Source organism: Protopterus annectens, chromosome 15.part0, assembly GCF_019279795.1.
Source record: "Protopterus annectens isolate FY-2018-M chromosome 15.part0, PAN1.0, whole genome shotgun sequence".
In the NCBI taxonomy this organism is placed as follows: domain Eukaryota; kingdom Metazoa; phylum Chordata; order Ceratodontiformes; family Protopteridae; genus Protopterus; species Protopterus annectens.
Genome location: NC_056749.1, coordinates 65450643 through 65469630, shown reverse-complemented (window position 1 = coordinate 65469630; position 18988 = coordinate 65450643). Strand labels below are relative to the sequence as shown.

The 18988-nt window shown below is 37.1% G+C and overlaps 1 protein-coding gene across 2 annotated transcripts in view; it reads left to right on the top strand.

The window, feature by feature from the left end:
* Positions 1 to 18988, top strand: part of F8 (coagulation factor VIII) — a 2728596-nt gene that overhangs the window by 2493161 nt on the left and 216447 nt on the right. For both annotated transcript variants that reach the window (XM_044057714.1, XM_044057713.1), the window contains 2 exons: positions 15961 to 16109; positions 17179 to 17355. In XM_044057714.1, the coding sequence (XP_043913649.1) occupies positions 15961 to 16109; positions 17179 to 17355 (326 nt within the window). The remainder of the gene's footprint in view (positions 1 to 15960; positions 16110 to 17178; positions 17356 to 18988) is intronic.

The following is an 18988-nucleotide window of genomic DNA, read 5'->3' as shown; positions in this document are numbered from 1 at the left end:
AGTTATGGTTCATGATCAATGTTTATGAGAGCGAGGGACACGATGATAATTATGCTATAACTGCCACACTTATCTAATATCTCCCCAGGGTTATGGTTCATAATCAAAGTGTCTGAGAGCGAGGGACACGATGATAATTATGATATAACTGTCACACTTATCTAATACCTCCCCAGGGTTATGGTTCATGATCAATGTGTCTGAGAGTGATGGACACGATTATAATTAGGATGTAACTGTCACACTTATCTAATACCTGCCCAGGGTTATGGTTCATGATCAAAGTGACTGAGAGCGAGGGACACAATGATAATTAGGATGTAACTGTCACACTTATCTAATACCTCCCCAGGGTTATGGCTCATGATCAATGTGTCTGAGAGCGAGGAACACGATGATAAATATGACATAACTGTCACACTTATCTAATACCTCCGCAGGGTTGTGGTTCATGATCAAAGTGTCTGAGAGCGAGGGACACAATGATAATTAGGATGTAACTGTCACACTTATCTAATATCTCCCCAGGGTTATGGTTCATGATCAAAGTGTCTGAGAGCGAGTGACACGATGATAATTATGGTTTAACTATCACACTTATCTAATACCTCCCCAAGGTTATGGTTCATGATCAATGTGTCTGAGAGCGAGGGACACGATGATAATTATGATATAACTGTCACACTGATCTAATACCTCCCCAGGGTTATGGTTCATGACCAAAGTGTCTGAGAGCGAGGGACACGATGATAATTAAGATATAACTGTCACACTTACCTAATACCTCCCCAGGGTTATGGTTCATGATCAAAGTGTCTGAGAGCGAGGGACACGAAGATAATTCGGATGTAACCATCACACTGATCTAATACCTCCCCAGGGTTATGATTCATGATCAAAGTGTCTGACAGCGAGGGACATGATGATAATTATGATATAACTGTCACACTTACCTAATACCTCCCCAGGGTTATGGTTCATGATCAAAGTGTCTGAGAGCGAGTGACACGATGATAATTATGGTTTAACTATCACACTTATCTAATACCTCCCCAGAGATATGGTTCATGACCAAAGTGTCTGAGAGGGATGGAAACGATGATAATTATGATTTAACTATCACACTTATCTAATACCTCCCCAGGGTTATGGTTCATGAGCAAAGTGTCTGAGAGCGAGGGACACGATGATAACTATGATATAACTGTCACACTTAAATAATACCTCCCCAGGGTTATGGTTCATGAGCAATATGTCTGAGAGCGAGGAACACGATGTTAATTATAATATAACTGTCAGACTTATCTAATACCTCCCCAGGGTTATGGTTCATGATCAAAGTGTCTGAGGCGAGGGACACGATGATAATTATGATATAACTGTCAGACTTATCTAATACCTCCCCAGGTTTATGGTTCATGATCAAAGTGTCTGACAGCAAGGGACATGATGATAATTATGATATAACTGTCACACTTATCTAATACCCCCCCAGGGTTATGGTTCATGATCAAAGTGTCTGAGAGCGAGTGACACGATGATAATTATCATATAACTGTCACACTTACATAATACCTCCCCAGGGTTATGGTTCATGATCAAAGTGTCTGAGAGCGAGAGACACGATGATAATTATGATATAACTGTCATACTTACCTAATACCTCCCCAGGGTTATGGTTCATGATCAAAGTGTCTGAGAGCGAGGGACACAATGATAATTATGATATAACTGTCACACTTACCTAATATCTCCCCAGGGTTATGGTTCATGATCAAAGTGTCTGAGAGCGAGTGACACGATGATAATTATCATATAACTGTCACACTTATCTAATACCTCCCCAGGGTTATGGTTCATGGTCAGTATGTCTGAGGCGAGGGACATGATGATAACTATGATATAACTGTCACACTTAAATAATACCTCCGCAGGGTTATGGTTCATGAGCAATATGTCTGAGAGCGAGGAACACAATGATAATTATAAAGTAACCATCACACTTATCTAATACCTCCCCAGGGTTATGGTTCATGATCAAAGTGTCTGAGTGGGATGGACACGATGATAATTATGATATAACTGTCACACTTATCTAATACCTCCCCAGGGTTATGGTTCATGATCAAAGTGTCTGAGGCGAGGGACACGATGATAACTATGATATAACTGCCACACTTATCTAATATCTCCCCAGGGTTATGGTTTATGATCAAAGTGTCTGAGAGCGAGGGACACGATGATAATTATGATATAACTGTCACACTGATCTAATACCTCCCCAGGGTTATGGTTCATGATCAAAGTGTCTGACAGCAAGGGACATGATGATAATTATGATATAACTGTCACACTTATCTAATACCCCCCCAGGGTTATGGTTCATGATCAAAGTGTCTGAGAGCGAGGGACACGTTGATAATTATGATATAACTGTCACACTTATCTAATACCCCCCCAGGGTTATGATTCATGATCAAAGTGTCTGAGAGCGAGTGACACGATGATAATTATGATATAACTGTCACACTAATCTAATACCTCCCCAGGGTTATGGTTCATGATCAAAGTGTCTGACAGCAAGGGACATGATGATAATTATGATATAACTGTCACACTTATCTAATACCCCCCCAGGGTTATGGTTCATGATCAAAGTGTCTGAGAGCGAGTGACATGATGATAATTATCATATAACTGTCACACTTATCTAATACCTCCCCAGGGTTATGGTTCATGATCAATGTGTCTGAGGCGAGGGACACGATGATAACTATGATATAACTGCCACACTTATCTAATACCTCCCCAGGGTTATGGTTCATGATCAATGTGTCTGAGAGCAAGGGACATGATGATAATTATGATATAACTGCCACACTTATCTAATACCTCCCAAGGGTTGTGGTTCATGATCAATGTGTCTGAGGCGAGGGACACGATGATAACTATGATATAACTGCCACACTTATCTAATACCTCCCCAGGGTTATTGTTCATGATCAATGTGTCTCAGAGCGAGGGACATGATGATAATTATGATATAACTGCCACACTTATCTAATACCTCCCTAGGGTTGTGGTTCATGATCAAAGTGTCTGAGAGTGAGGGACACGATGATAATTATGATATAACTGTCACACATAATACCTCCCCAGGGATATGGTTCATGATCAATGTGTCTGAGAGCGAGTGACATGATGATAATTATGATATAACTGTCACACTTATCTAATACATCCCCAGGGTTATGGTTCTTGATCAAAGTGTCTGAGAGTGATGGACACGATGATAATTATGATATAACTGTCACACTTATCTAATACCTCCCCAGGGTTATGGTTCATAATCAAAGTGTCTGAGAGCGAGGGACACGATGATAATTATGATATAACTGTCACACTTATCTAATACCTCCCCAGGGTTATGGCTCATGATCAATGTGTCTGAGAGGGATGGACATGATGATAATTATGATATAACTGCCACACTTATCTAATACCTCCCCAGGGTTATGGCTCATGATCAATGTGTCTGAGAGCGAGGAACATGATGATAAATATGACATAATTGTCACACTTATCTAATACCTCCGCAGGTTTGTGGTTCATGATCAAAGTGTCTGAGAGCGAGGGACACAATGATAATTAGGATGTAACTGTCACACTTATCTAATATCTCCCCAGGGTTATGGTTCATGATCAAAGTGTCTGAGAGCGAGTGACACGATGATAATTATGGTTTAACTATCACACTTATCTAATACCTCCCCAGGGTTATGGCTCATGATCAATGTGTCTGAGAGCGAGGAACACGATGATAAATATGACATAACTGTCACACTTATCTAATACCTCCGCAGGGTTGTGGTTCATGATCAAAGTGTCTGAGAGCGAGGGACACAATGATAATTAGGATGTAACTGTCACACTTATCTAATACCTCCCCCAGGGTTATGGTTCATGATCAATGTGTCTGAGAGTGAGGGACATGATGATAATTATGATATAACTGCCACACTTATCTAATACCTCCCCAGGGTTGTGGTTCTTGATCAAAGTGTCTGAGAGTGAGGGACACGATGATAATTATGATATAACTGTCACACATAAAACCTCCCCAGGGATATGGTTCATGATCAATGTGTCTGAGAGCGAGTGACACGATGATAATTATGATATAACTGTCACACTTATCTAATACATCCCCAGGGATATGGTTCTTGATCAAAGTGTCTGAGAGTGAGGGACACGATGATAATTATGATATAACTGTCACACATAATACCTCCCCAGGGATATGGTTCATGATCAATGTGTCTGAGAGCGAGTGACACGATGATAATTATGATATAACTGTCACACTTATCTAATACCTCCCCAGGGTTATGGTTCATGAGCAATGTGTCTGAGAGCGATGGACACAATGATAATTATGATATAACTGTCACACTTATCTAATACCTCCCCAGGGTTATGGTTCATGATCAAAGTGTCTGAGGCGAGGGACACGATGATAATTCGGATGTAACTGCCACACTTATCTATTACCTCCCCAGGGTTATGGCTCATGACCAAAGTGTAGAGGGCATGGGACACGATGATAATTATGATTTAACTGTCACACTTATCTAATACCTCATCCATTCAGTAGACACAAAGTCTTTCTAGAGTGGATGTTGCATCTTTGTTTCACAGTGACCCAAAAACAAAGTCAGACTGGACACCCTGTCCAGTTCATGCAGCTGCTGCATAGATAATCCATCTTCTTCAAAAACTGTCAAAATCTCCCCCAGCTTTGGCTGCATTATAATAGATATTGTATTAAAAATGTAGTTCTCTAACAACTCATTTATGCAGAGTGCTGATTCACTCCCATAGATATTGTATTACAAATGTAGTCCTCTAACAACTCATTTATGCAGAGTGCTGATTCACTCCCATAGATATTGTATTATAAATGTAGTCCTCTAACAACTCATTTATGCAGAGTGCTGATTCACTCCCATAGATATTGTATTACAAATATAGTCCTCTAACAATCATTTATGCAGAGTGCTGATTCACTCCCATAGATATTGTATTACAAATATAGTCCTCTAACAATCATTTATGCAGAGTGCTGATTCACTCCTCACAAGAAGCACTGTGTTAGCACCTCCCATTAAAAAGTAGAGAGCTCCTGCTGTGTGCTGGCCAAAATGCCTCTACTCAGTATAAAAACCACCTTGAGGCTACTCTAAGACTAGGTTATGCATAATGGGACTTACCAAGTGAACAAAATATATACACATCAATACGTTTTTTTTGTTTCTTTCCTCACCTATACACTACTCACTTCTCCACCTCCCTCTGCCAACAAATGCATACCATAAAGCTTTCTGCACACAACCTACGCACTGTCTCTACTACCTTAAGTATCTATATAACACCAAACATTTTCCCACCCTTTACTCTCTCTATTTTTATAGCACTCCTTTCATTAATACACTACCCACCCATCGACGTACCAGACCTCCACCTTCTTCTACACACCATCTCAACTCACAGTAACGGTAAGTGAATTGTTACTGCTTTGAACACTTACAACATTAGCTCACTTCACTTACTATCATAATATTCCCACTTCATATCTCAACTCAATCATAAACGCACGCACGCACACACACACACACACACACACACACACACACACACACACATTACATTATAAAACCTTTTCTCTTCCTGTCTATCTCTCCTTCTCTGTACCAACATATATGCTCAGATCTGTTCTCATATACTATATGTATTGCACTTTAACAGCAGCACTGAAAGTCAGATACAAATACAAATGACTCCATAGCTCTACTCACCCCATTTCCATCCTGAAACTTAGTGGAGATATTCTCCCTAACCCCAGACCTACACAACAGCTACCCACCATGGCCAATCCATTACTTTCCAAAGCTTTTGACACAGTTTTTCCCATCAGGTAGAGAATCTAAATTACTTTGTTTCAACATTAACCTCAGAAACATATGCAACAAAATTTGTGCTATCGATGCTATACATGCATCTCTAGATTTTTATTCCCCAGACATTCTAATCATCACGATGATATACATGCATCTCTAGATTTTTATTCCCCAGACATTCTAATCGTCACGATGATATACATGCATCTCTAGATTTTTATTCCTCAGACATTCTAATCATCACGATGATATACATGCATCCCTAGATTTTTATTCCCCAGACATTCTAATCATCACGATGATATACATGCATCTCTAGATTTTTATTCCCCAGACATTCTAATCATCACAATGATATACATGCATCTCTAGATTTTTATTCCCCAGACAGTCTAATCATCACGATGATATACATGCATCTCTAGATTTTTATTCCCCAGACATTCTAATCATCACGATGATATACATGCATCTCTAGATTTTTAATCCCCAGACATTGTAATCATCACGATGATATACATGCATCTCTAGATTTTTATTCCCCAGACATTCTAATCATCACGATGATATACATGCATCTCTAGATTTTAATCCCCAGACATTCTAATCATCACGATGACATACATGCATCTCTAGATTTTTATTCCCCAGACATTCTAATCATCACGATGATATACATGCATCTCTAGATTTTTATTCCCCAGACATTCTAATCATCACGATGATATACATGCATCTCTAGATTTTATTCCCCAGACATTCTAATCATCACGATGATATACATGCATCTCTAGATTTTATTCCCCAGACATTCTAATCATCACAATGATATACATGCATCTCTAGATTTGTATTCCCCAGATATTCTAATCATCACGATGATATACATGCATCTCTAGATTTTTATGCCCCAGACATTCTAATCATCACGATGATATACATGCATCTCTAGATTTTTATTCCACAGACATTCTAATCATCACGATGATATACATGCATCTCTAGATTTTTATTCTCAGACATTCTAATCATCACGATGATATACATGCATCTCTAGATTTTTATTCCCCAGACATTCTAATCATCACGATGAAATACATGCATCTCTAGATTTTTTATTCCCCAGACATTCTAATCATCACGATGATATACATGCATCTCTAGATATTTATTCCCAGACATTCTAATCATCACGATGATATACATGCATCTCTAGATTTTTATTCCCCAGATATTGTATTCGTCACGATGATATACATGCATCTCTAGATTTTTATTCCCCAGATATTCTAATCATCACGATGATATACATGCATCTCTAGATTTTTATTCCCCAGACATTCTAATCATCACGATGATATACATGCATCTCTAGATTTTTATTCCCCAGACATTCTAATCATCACGATGATATACATGCATCTCTAGATTTTTATTCCCCAGATATTCTAATCATCATGATGAAATACATGCATCTCTAGATTTTTTATTCCCCAGACATTCTAATCATCATGATGATATACATGCATCTCGAGATTTTTATTCCCAGACATTCTAATCATCAAGATGATATACATGCATCTCTAGATTTTTATTCCCCAGACATTCTAATCATCACGATGATATACATGCATCTCTAGATTTTTATTCCCCAGACATTCTAATCATCACGATGATATACATGCATCTCTAGATTTTATTCCCCAGACATTCTAATCATCACTATGATATACATGCATCACTAGATTCTTATTCCCAGACATTCTAATCATCACGATGATATATATGCATCTCTAGATTCTTATTCCCAGACATTCTAATCATCACGATGATATACATGCATCTCTAGATTCTTATTCCCAGACATTCTGATCATCACGATGATATACATGCATCTCTAGATTTTTATTCCCAGACATTCTAATCATCACGATGATATACATGCATCTCTAGATTCTTATTCCCAGACATTCTGATCATCACGATGATATACATGCATCTCTAGATTTTTACTCCCCAGACATTCTAATCATCACGATGATATACATGCATCTCTAGATTTTTATTCCCCAGACATTCTAATCATCACGATGATATATATGCATCTCTAGATTTTTATTCCCAGACATTCTAATCATCACAATGATATACATGCATCTCTAGATTTTTATTCCCCAGACATTCTAATCAACACAATGATATACATGCATCTCTAGATTTTTATTCCCCAGAAATTCTAATCATCCCGATGATATACATGCATCTCTAGATTTTTATTCCCCAGACATTCTAATCATCACAATGATATACATGCATCTCCAGATTTTTATTCCTCAGACATTCTAATCATCACGATGATATACATGCATCTCTAGATTTTTATTCCCCAGACATTCTAATCATCACAATGATATACATGCATCTCTAGATTTTTATTCCCCAGACATTCTAATCATCACGATGATATACATGCATCTCTAGATTTTTATTCCCCAGACATTCTAATCATCACGATGATATACATGCATCTCTAGATTTTTATTCCCCAGACATTCTAATCATCACGATGATATACATGCATCTCTAGATTTTTATTCCCCAGACATTCTAATCATCACGATGATATACATGCATCTCTAGATTTTTATTCCCCAGACATTCTAATCATCACGATGATATACATGCATCTCTAGATTTTTATTCCCCAGACATTATAATCATCATGATGATATACATGCATCTCTAGATTTTTATTCCCCAGACATTCTAATCATCACGATGATATACATGCATCTCTAGATTTTTAATCCCCAGACATTCTAATCTTCACGATGACATACATGCATCTCTAGATTTTTATTCCCCAGACAGTCTAATCATCACGATGATATACATGCATCTCTAGATTTTTATTCCCCAGACATTCTAATCATCATGATGTTATACATGCATCACTAGATTTTTATTCCCCAGACATTCTAATCATCACGATGATATACATGCATCTCTAGATTTTTATTCCCCAGACATTCTAATCATCACGATGATATACATGCATCTCTAGATTTTTATTCCCCAGACATTCTAATCATCACGATGATATACATGCATCTCTAGATTTTTATTCCCCAGACATTCTAATCGTCACGATGATATACATGCATCTCTAGATTTTTATTCCTCAGACATTCTAATCATCACGATGATATACATGCATCCCTAGATTTTTATTCCCCAGACATTCTAATCATCACGATGATATACATGCATCTCTAGATTTTTATTCCCCAGACATTCTAATCATCACGATGATATACATGCATCTCTAGATTTTTATTCCCCAGACAGTCTAATCATCACGATGATATACATGCATCTCTAGATTTTTATTCCCCAGACATTCTAATCATCACGATGATATACATGCATCTCTAGATTTTTAATCCCCAGACATTGTAATCATCACGATGATATACATGCATCTCTAGATTTTTATTCCCCAGACATTCTAATCATCACGATGATATACATGCATCTCTAGATTTTTAATCCCCAGACATTCTAATCATCACGATGACATACATGCATCTCTAGATTTTTATTCCCCAGACATTCTAATCATCACGATGATATACATGCATCTCTAGATTTTTATTCCCCAGACATTCTAATCATCACGATGATATACATGCATCTCTAGATTTTTATTCCCCAGACATTCTAATCATCACGATGGTATACATGCATCTCTAGATTTTTATTTCCAGACATTCTAATCATTACGATGATATACATGCATCTCTAGATTTTTATTCCCCAGACATTCTAATCATCATAATGATATACATGCATCTCTAGATTTTATTCCCCAGACATTCTAATCATCACAATGATATACATGCATCTCTAGATTTCTATTCCCCAGATATTCTAATCATCACGATGATATACATGCAGCTCTAGATTTTTATGCCCCAGACATTCTAATCATCACGATGATATACATGCATCTCTAGATTTTTATTCCACAGACATTCTAATCATCACGATGATATACATGCATCTCTAGATTTTTATTCTCAGACATTCTAATCATCACGATGATATACATGCATCTCTAGATTTTTATTCCCCAGACATTCTAATCATCACGATGAAATACATGCATCTCTAGATTTTTTATTCCCCAGACATTCTAATCATCACGATGATATACATGCATCTCTAGATTTTTATTCCCAGACATTCTAATCATCCCGATGATATACATGCATCTCTAGATTTTTATTCCCCAGATATTGTATTCGTCACGATGATATACATGCATCTCTAGATTTTTATTCCCCAGATATTCTAATCATCACGATGATATACATGCATCTCTAGATTTTTATTTCCCAGACATTCTAATCATCACGATGATATACATGCATCTCTAGATTTTTATTCCCCAGACATTCTAATAATCACGATGATATACATACATCTCAAGATTTTTATTCCCCAGACATTCTAATCATCACGATGAAATACATGCATCTCTAGATTTTTTATTCCCCAGACATTCTAATCATCACGATGTTATACATGCATCTCGCGATTTTTATTCCCAGACGTTCTAATCATCAAGATGATATACATGCATCTCTAGATTTTTATTCCCCAGACATTCTAATCATCACGATGATATACATGCATCTCTAGATTTTTATTCCCCAGACATTCTAATCATCACGATGATATACATGCATCTCTAGATTTTTATTCCCCAGACATTCTAATCATCACTATGATGTACATGCATCTCTAGATTCTTATTCCCAGACATTCTAATCATCACGATGATATATATGCATCTCTAGATTCTTATTCCCAGACATTCTAATCATCACGATGATATACATGCATCTCTAGATTCTTATTCCCAGACATTCTGATCATCACGATGATATACATGCATCTCTAGATTTTTATTCCCAGACATTCTAATCATCACGATGATATACATGCATCTCTAGATTTTTATTCCCCAGACATTCTAATCATCACGATGATATACATGCATCTCTAGATTTTTATTCCCCAGAAATTCTAATCATCCCGATGATATACATGCATCTCTAGATTTTTACTCCCCAGACATTCTAATCATCACGATGATATACATGCATCTCTAGATTTTTATTCCCCAGACATTCTAATCATCACGATGATATATATGCATCTCTAGATTTTTATTCCCAGACATTCTAATCATCACAATGATATACATGCATCTCTAGATTTTTATTCCCCAGACATTCTAATCATCACGATGATATACATGCATCTCTAGATTTTTATTCCCCAGATGTTCTAATCATCACGATGATATACATGCATCTCTAGATTTTTATTCCCAGACATTCGAATCATCACGATGATATACATGCATCTCTAGATTTTTATTCCCAGACATTCTAATCATCATGATGGTATACATGCATCTCTAGATTTTTATTCCCCAGACATTCTATTCGTCTCGATGATATACATGCATCTCTAGATTTTTATTCCCCAGACATTCTAATCATCACGATGATATACATGCATCTCTAGATTTTTATTCCCCAGACATTCTAATCATCACAATGATATACATGCATCTCTAGATTTTTATTCCCCAGACATTCTAATCATCACGATGATATACATGCATCTGTAGATTTTTATTCTCCAGACATTCTAATCATCATGATGATATACGTGCATCTTTAGATTTTTATTCCCCAGACATTCTAATCATCACGATGATATACATGCATCTCTAGATTTTTATTCCCCAGGCCTTCTAATCATCACAATGATATACATGCATCTCTAGATTTTTATTCCCCAGACATTCTAATCATCACGATGATATACATGCATCTCTAGATTTTTATTCCCCAGACATTCTAATCATCAGTGAAACCTGGCTAAAACAAGAAATAATTGACCACAAAATTATTCCCGCAGGTTTTAACAAACTCAGAATGGACAGAAATCTTAAAAGAGCAGGTGGTATTGCTATTATTTATAAAAACAACTTAGAAATAACTCCAACCCATCTAAATATCCCCAAGTTTAATAATGCTGAACTTCTCATTACATACCTCAAAATTAAGCAAAATAAATCTATATATATCTCAGCAGTACACATCCTACCAGACAACAACATTACAAAGGCAGAAATATCCTACACTGGATATCTGACAGTGAGCCCCAGGAAAACTTCATCTTAGGTGACCTAAATACAGACTGGCAAGCCATAAACAGCAATAACCCCAAGGACTATATTCACCTATTTGGTTTCACCCAGCTAATAAGCTCTACCAGCACAATTGAGAAAACCACTAACAGGCAGTTCATACTGGAATGGATATTGAGAAACAAACACCATAATATAAAATCGTCTGGTTGCCTACCAGATTCTCTAAGTGATCACCACCCAGCCTATGTAATCAGACAAAACATGGTTCACCCAAACAAGTAATCTATAAACAAGTATGCAATTTAAGCAGATCTGATAAAGACACATTTATTACAACCCTATCCCACTGCAACTGGAATGTATTAACAGTAATGCCCCTAGAAGAAGCAGTTACTCACTTCAATTATACCGTCCTAAAAATGTTAAATGATTTAGCACCAGTTAGGACAAAAAAGGTTAAAACTAATTAAAACTAATACAGCAGCATGGCTGACAAAAGAGACCAAACAGCTCCTGCTGCAAAGAGATAAAGCATGGAAAGAAGGTGTAAGAATAAAACACAACATGCCAACCAAACTTTCAGATACATCAGAAACTGTACCAAGATCCTTGTTACGCCTGACTAGAAATAATAGTTCAGTAATCTCCAAGTAAAGCACCAGAAGAACCACAAACTTTTTTGGTCCTCTCTAAATAAATTATTACGCTCTGGCTGTAGCACTAGACACCATGTCTTTCTACTTCAAACAACAAAAAGTCCATTGTCACCACTTATTTAATCCAATCAGTTCTATCACTAATTAATGACCACCTCACTTCACCCCTCCAACTTCCATCTATTCTCAAAAAGCAACACACTGTCTTTTAGTTTTCAGCCTGTCTCAACATCAAACATAAAAAATTACTAGCCAAACTAAAAGCAACAATCTCAGCTGCTGAGAGCCTTCCCACTGACTTCTTTCCAACAGGTGCAGAAGCACTAGCCTTCCCAGTCTCCATTCTGATCAACTGGCCAATAACTGAAAACTATGTCCCATCCATCTAGGAAAAATCCATTATTATATCCCTTCACAAAGGAGATACTTCAACAGGGTTAACAAACTATAGCTCAATTGCTATCCTATCACTGTAAAATCCATGAGAAATGTATTCACTCTTAGCTTATGAAACATATAACCAAACAAAACCACCTCTAACAACACCCAGCACGGTTTCAGACCCAACTACAGTACTACTACTACTGCCCTCCTCAGGCCAACCACAGTACTACTACTGACCTCTTCAGGCCAACCACAGTACTACTACTGCCCTCCTCAACTTCACCAACATAGTAAACCAATACAGAAATGAGGGCATCCTTGTTTCCTCACTTTTCCTTCACCTTTCCAAAGCATTTGACACAGTGTCCCACCAAAATTTCCTCTCTGAACTTGCAACACTGTCTCACTTACCACTCCCCCTCCTGGTTTGACAGTTATTTATAGGTTCATAGGTTCATAGGTAGGTACTAGGCTATCGGCCCTAGGGCCTACGTAAGCCTAGCCAACAAGGTTCCCTGGCTTATGTCACCCAAGAAAGTTAATTTCCTGTGCCACTGTCGAGCAGAGACACAGAAATGATCCCCGAGGTGTATTTCCTATTTCCCATCCACTTATCAAGATTTTTCTTGAAGAGTGCTAATGAAGAACTTTGCTTGACATAGATGGGTAGCCTGTTCCAGAGTATGGGAAGTCTCTGGGACAGGAATCTATCCCTCCAGCATGTCCTGTTTATTGTGGTGACAAGGTTTAGGTCCCTAGAGTGTATTGGTGTTCCCCAAGGGTCAATACTCGACCCCCTTCTATTTAATATTTTTATAAAAAAAAATTCCTACCACTCCCATACAATATGCTGACAATTTAACTCTTACCTGCTCTGCCTCATCCATAACAAAATTACAGGAAATCACTCAAAAATGTTTTCACTGACATTGAAATATGGCTAAAAAAACTAACGTGCTGCTTAATGCCAAAAAAACAAGCTTATGGTATTTACTCAAAAACAATACGTTAAGCAAAAGTACACATTTCATATTACCTCAAGTAATAACACAAAAATAGAAACCGTAAGCCAAACAAAACTACTCAAAGCAAAAACAGATCACAACCTCAAATTTGATCACACATCCTCCTTTCCATAAAGAAAACTCACCAAAACCTCATCTCCCTCTACAGGACCAAACACTACCTGACAGATCAGGCAATGGTCACCTTAGCAGCAATATACCTCCTCCTTCTCTTTTATATGCTTCCCCTATTTTTACAAATACAACATTACTTATAAAACTAAACTAGCCTCCTCCTATAACAGAACAGTTACATTTGTAACCAACCAACCTTATAAAACACACCACTGCCTTGGAGTAAAACAATTAAACTGGCTTGAACTCCCAAATCAGCTGACATATTCACAACTAATCATTGCCCACAACCTATTGTACTCTCAGGACAAATGCCCACCATTACAAAATACCTTACTGCACTATTCACCCACTAGAGACATTTGCTCTAGCAATAAACTCTTACTATGTATCAGCAGGACATTCAACACTGCTGGACAATCTCCCTAATCTCATGTGTCAAAGCTCCATAAATCAAATTTCCACACAGTTAAAACAAATAGAATATTTAAATAATTTCAAAACTTTGCTTAAGCAGCACTTATGCCTGTGATGACTCTGTTCTACTTGCTCATCTGGCTAGCTTTAGTCAGATTACTTTTCTCCAACTCTTACAGCCACTTCACTTCCCAGTCTTTGGTACCTTATCGCGCCTCCTCATACGGCACTAATTTCCTAAACTCTTACCCTTCCTGCTTCTGTCACACTTCACCACTAACTACAATTCCTTCTCTGTCCATTTACCTTCCTGCTTATTTGCATAATTTATCCTTTCATATCTTTCTTATCATCAATTTTAAGCTACAGTACTATTTGTCTACCTGTAAAAATTATTACTAAGGTCATAAACATCTCAGTTTGGACTTTTCCCTGCAGCCTTCATGCTATAAATACATTAACTGTTATTGTATTTTATTTTTCTATTCAGTAATTAGCCAATAATTAATCAGTTAATTTCTTTCTAGTTTTCTTTTGTGTTAAAATGTTATGCTCATCTAAGAAATATGTAAAAATTATGTAATTAATCTCATGTACAGGTGTTTTTACCCTGCAGTTATAAATGTGCAGTAAATACTTCAATGCGGAGCTTTTCTCGCTGGCCTCCGCTGAAAATGGGTTTTACCCAGCTGGACTTTTCACAGTCAACAAAGAGAAATGAAAAAACAAACAAATAAATAAGTAAATAAAAGTATTATCCTAAGGGAGTTGGGGATTCAAAGGGTCCTGAGCTAGTAATGGACCAGTCTTTATTGCTTTTTCAGAATCTTAATAGTACTCTGGATAGCCTTGTTTTCATTTTGGTTGAGGTTATCTGGAGATACGTGCTTTCAAAGTAGCTGCAGTGTTGTACCAGATATATGGGGAGCTGAGAGACAGTATACAGAAATGCTGCTGATACTCACTTAGGGTGGGTTGTAAGTGGGAAGGTTTTCTTGCAGTTATAGAAAGACATGACAGAATCTCAGCAAACATTTATAACACACTAATTACATGTAACCCAAATAGATAACAGGTCAGAATTTTGATTTGGTAAGGCTCTCACGGTGTTCATTTGAAAACCTGTCTTTTCTACCAGAACTTTCTTATAGCTTAATATTTCTTTCATTGCAAAGGTTGTTCTCTGCCACTGGGAATGGAAACCAAAGAGATCGGTCCTCAGCAGATCACAGCTTCATCCAAGATGGAAGGTTTATTTGGCAGCTGGTCCCCAGAACTGGCAAGACTTAACCTGCAAGGGATGTTGAATGCATGGATGCCGAAGGTACTGTATGTGCATCTGTGCATTTCATTGCAACAATGTAGCTGTACAACTTTAAGGTTCCATTCCTATGGCCACATGAGTGTTCTACTTTTAGTACATTAAACAATATTAGTGATTCCCTTATACAATAATCTTTATGAGACTTAAAATTAAAAAAATGACAGGAGTTTTCCACTTTTGGTACATTAAACAAGATTTGTTATTCCTTTGTACAATAATCTTTAAAAAAATAGAGCAATTTCTGCATCATGAGGACCTACAAGGGATATGTTTTATAAAACAGTTAGAAAAAAGGCATGTTTTTACTTTTCATGACTCTGCATTTATAAAGTGTTTATGCCAAGAGTGTAATTCTGTCTGTGAAATAATGTTCAGCAAAGTTCAATGGACATGCACAAGATGTGATAGCTGGTCTTGCCACCAGCAAATCTGAGATTTTATAAGTAAAAATAATAAACAATTGTAAACAGGCAATGATGTATCTAAACAGCTGAGAATCTGTGTCTCCTTTGGAAGCTGTGAAAGTGTCCAAATATGATGAGATATTCTGTAACTCACAGAGTACAGTCCTTAAATGTTTAAACACATCTCTAAGCCCATTTTGAATAGGAAATAAACTGATTAATAGCATGATATTGACTGGCAACATAAGAAGGTATTGGACCATAAGTTACTTTGTGTTCTCAGTCTGCTGAGTTCTTTGAACCTACCCAAAGAAGAACAAGTAACAACAAGTCTATTTCTGCATTCAGAATTGTGACTACTACTGAATTTTTCTGATGCACTGTGACTTACTGAGGTGAAGTAAATGTAAAGGGAAAAGTACTACCTTCCGTCCTAGCTGGGAGCATTGATTTACAGCCTGTCTTCTCACATGTACTCCCACATGAGCGGTTGTGTTCCCTTTTTTGGACACATGAACATGTGTGCCACTTTGATGACAGAAAATACCTGGCAAGACAGAGAAGCATTACAGACTGAAGCCAAACAGTTATATATAAATATGCTATGAGAATCTGGACATTAATAATAATAACTTAATGACAATGTTAACTGTTTTTATCTTCAGGATAACAATATGAATGAATGGCTTCAAGTAAACTTTGGCAGCAAGAAGAAGGTGACAGGTGTGATTACCCAGGGTGCCAGAACGTTGAGGAAGGATATGTACATAACGGAGTTTGCACTATCCATTAGTCCAGATGGCATTAACTGGATGACACTTCAGCAAAATGGAAAAGTAAAGGTGAGAAAATTCAAAAATCAGTGCAGAATATTCACCAAATCAAAGCAAACAATAATAGCTGCAAAGACTAGTCCAAGTCAATTTGGTAGTTAATGGTAACATAACAAGGTACTTAGCAACAGAACAGCAAATAAGGTGTTTCTAGTTGTAGATAACTATTTATCAACATTCATGGATGAGCTTTTCAATGACTATTGAATGGTAAGATTGCCTTAAATCCTATATGCATACTAGAGAGCCATCCTCAGGAGGTTACCTCATGGCCTAAGAAGGAGTGAATTTTTTTTGCAGTCAGCCTGCTTATGAAAATAATTCATAGTATTCTCTGAAGCAGATGCAGCATTTAAGGACACCTTTCAGCATTTGTTTCTTCATGAAAGGGATGCAGAAAGCAGAAAACGTTTACAGTTTAAGGAAGAATGTTAAGAAATATACATTGAAAATTATAAACCAAAACACCTTTGAACAGCAAAGATCAGGTTGCAGCAGGCAGTGTAGTGACCACAAGATAGTGACCAACAAGCCACAATTCCCATACACTGATTACAGCACCAATGTTTACAAAGAGGGTTGAAATATAAATTCCAGAAATCAAAAATAAACTCTCAAACATCTATAGACTTGCACATTCTGAAACTATATAAAACATGCTCTTTTGTGTGTATATGGTTCTATTGTGCATGACCAAACTACTTTAATTCTGAACTGAAAATACCAACAAAAAAAGTTCAAACATAATTCCAAAAACAAAAAAAATATCAAATGACATAATATCGAGAAAGAAAAACTATTTCCTTTCCTGATATCAACCCTAAAGCCCCCGTAACACTAGCCTCAAATTCATCTGAAAAGTGGCACTGTTACACAAAGGTCTTTATGAAGACAAGGTACAGAGTTAGGGCTAAGGGGAGGGGCAGCATTAGAATTAGGATTATCACCCACTACTATAGAGGGCAGGGGGGCTCCTCACCTGTGCCATCTTAGTAATGGGTGCTACCCCTAACCCTAATATTTCCCTTTCCCTCAACCCTAACCCTACACTTTACCTTCATTAAAACCTTCCTGTAATACTGCTGCTACACAAAACATACTCAGACACACAAACGCACACAAACAACACTGTATCTATCCCCTAACCTAACGCTGACCCTAATGTTAACATACACAAACTCACACACAAGCATACAACACCTGTCCTTCGCTCAGCTCCGACCCTAACCCTAACTCACATCCACATGCACAAACACTCTCACCCCTCCAATCCCACATACCTGTCTCGACATTACACTTATTTTATTTATTTTATTTAAATTTGTTGACTAGGAGTGTCCGACTGGACGTAGGTCCATTTTCAGCGGAGGCCTGGGGAGAAAAGCTCCACAGTAAAATAAACAGACAGTAGTTACATTGGATTACATAGAGATTAACAATTTAACATAGCAATTACGTACAGCATATTTACAGATGAAGAACATCAGCAGACAACTAGAATCTTTATCTGTGAAGTACATGATAGACATTAACAAATGTTACAATAAGAAGTTCCTGCTGTATAATAAGTACTAGGCTTATGAGCATCTGAGCTTGCTATAATCAAGGTAGTTAGTGGAGTGGAAAGAAAGGTAGTGGTTGG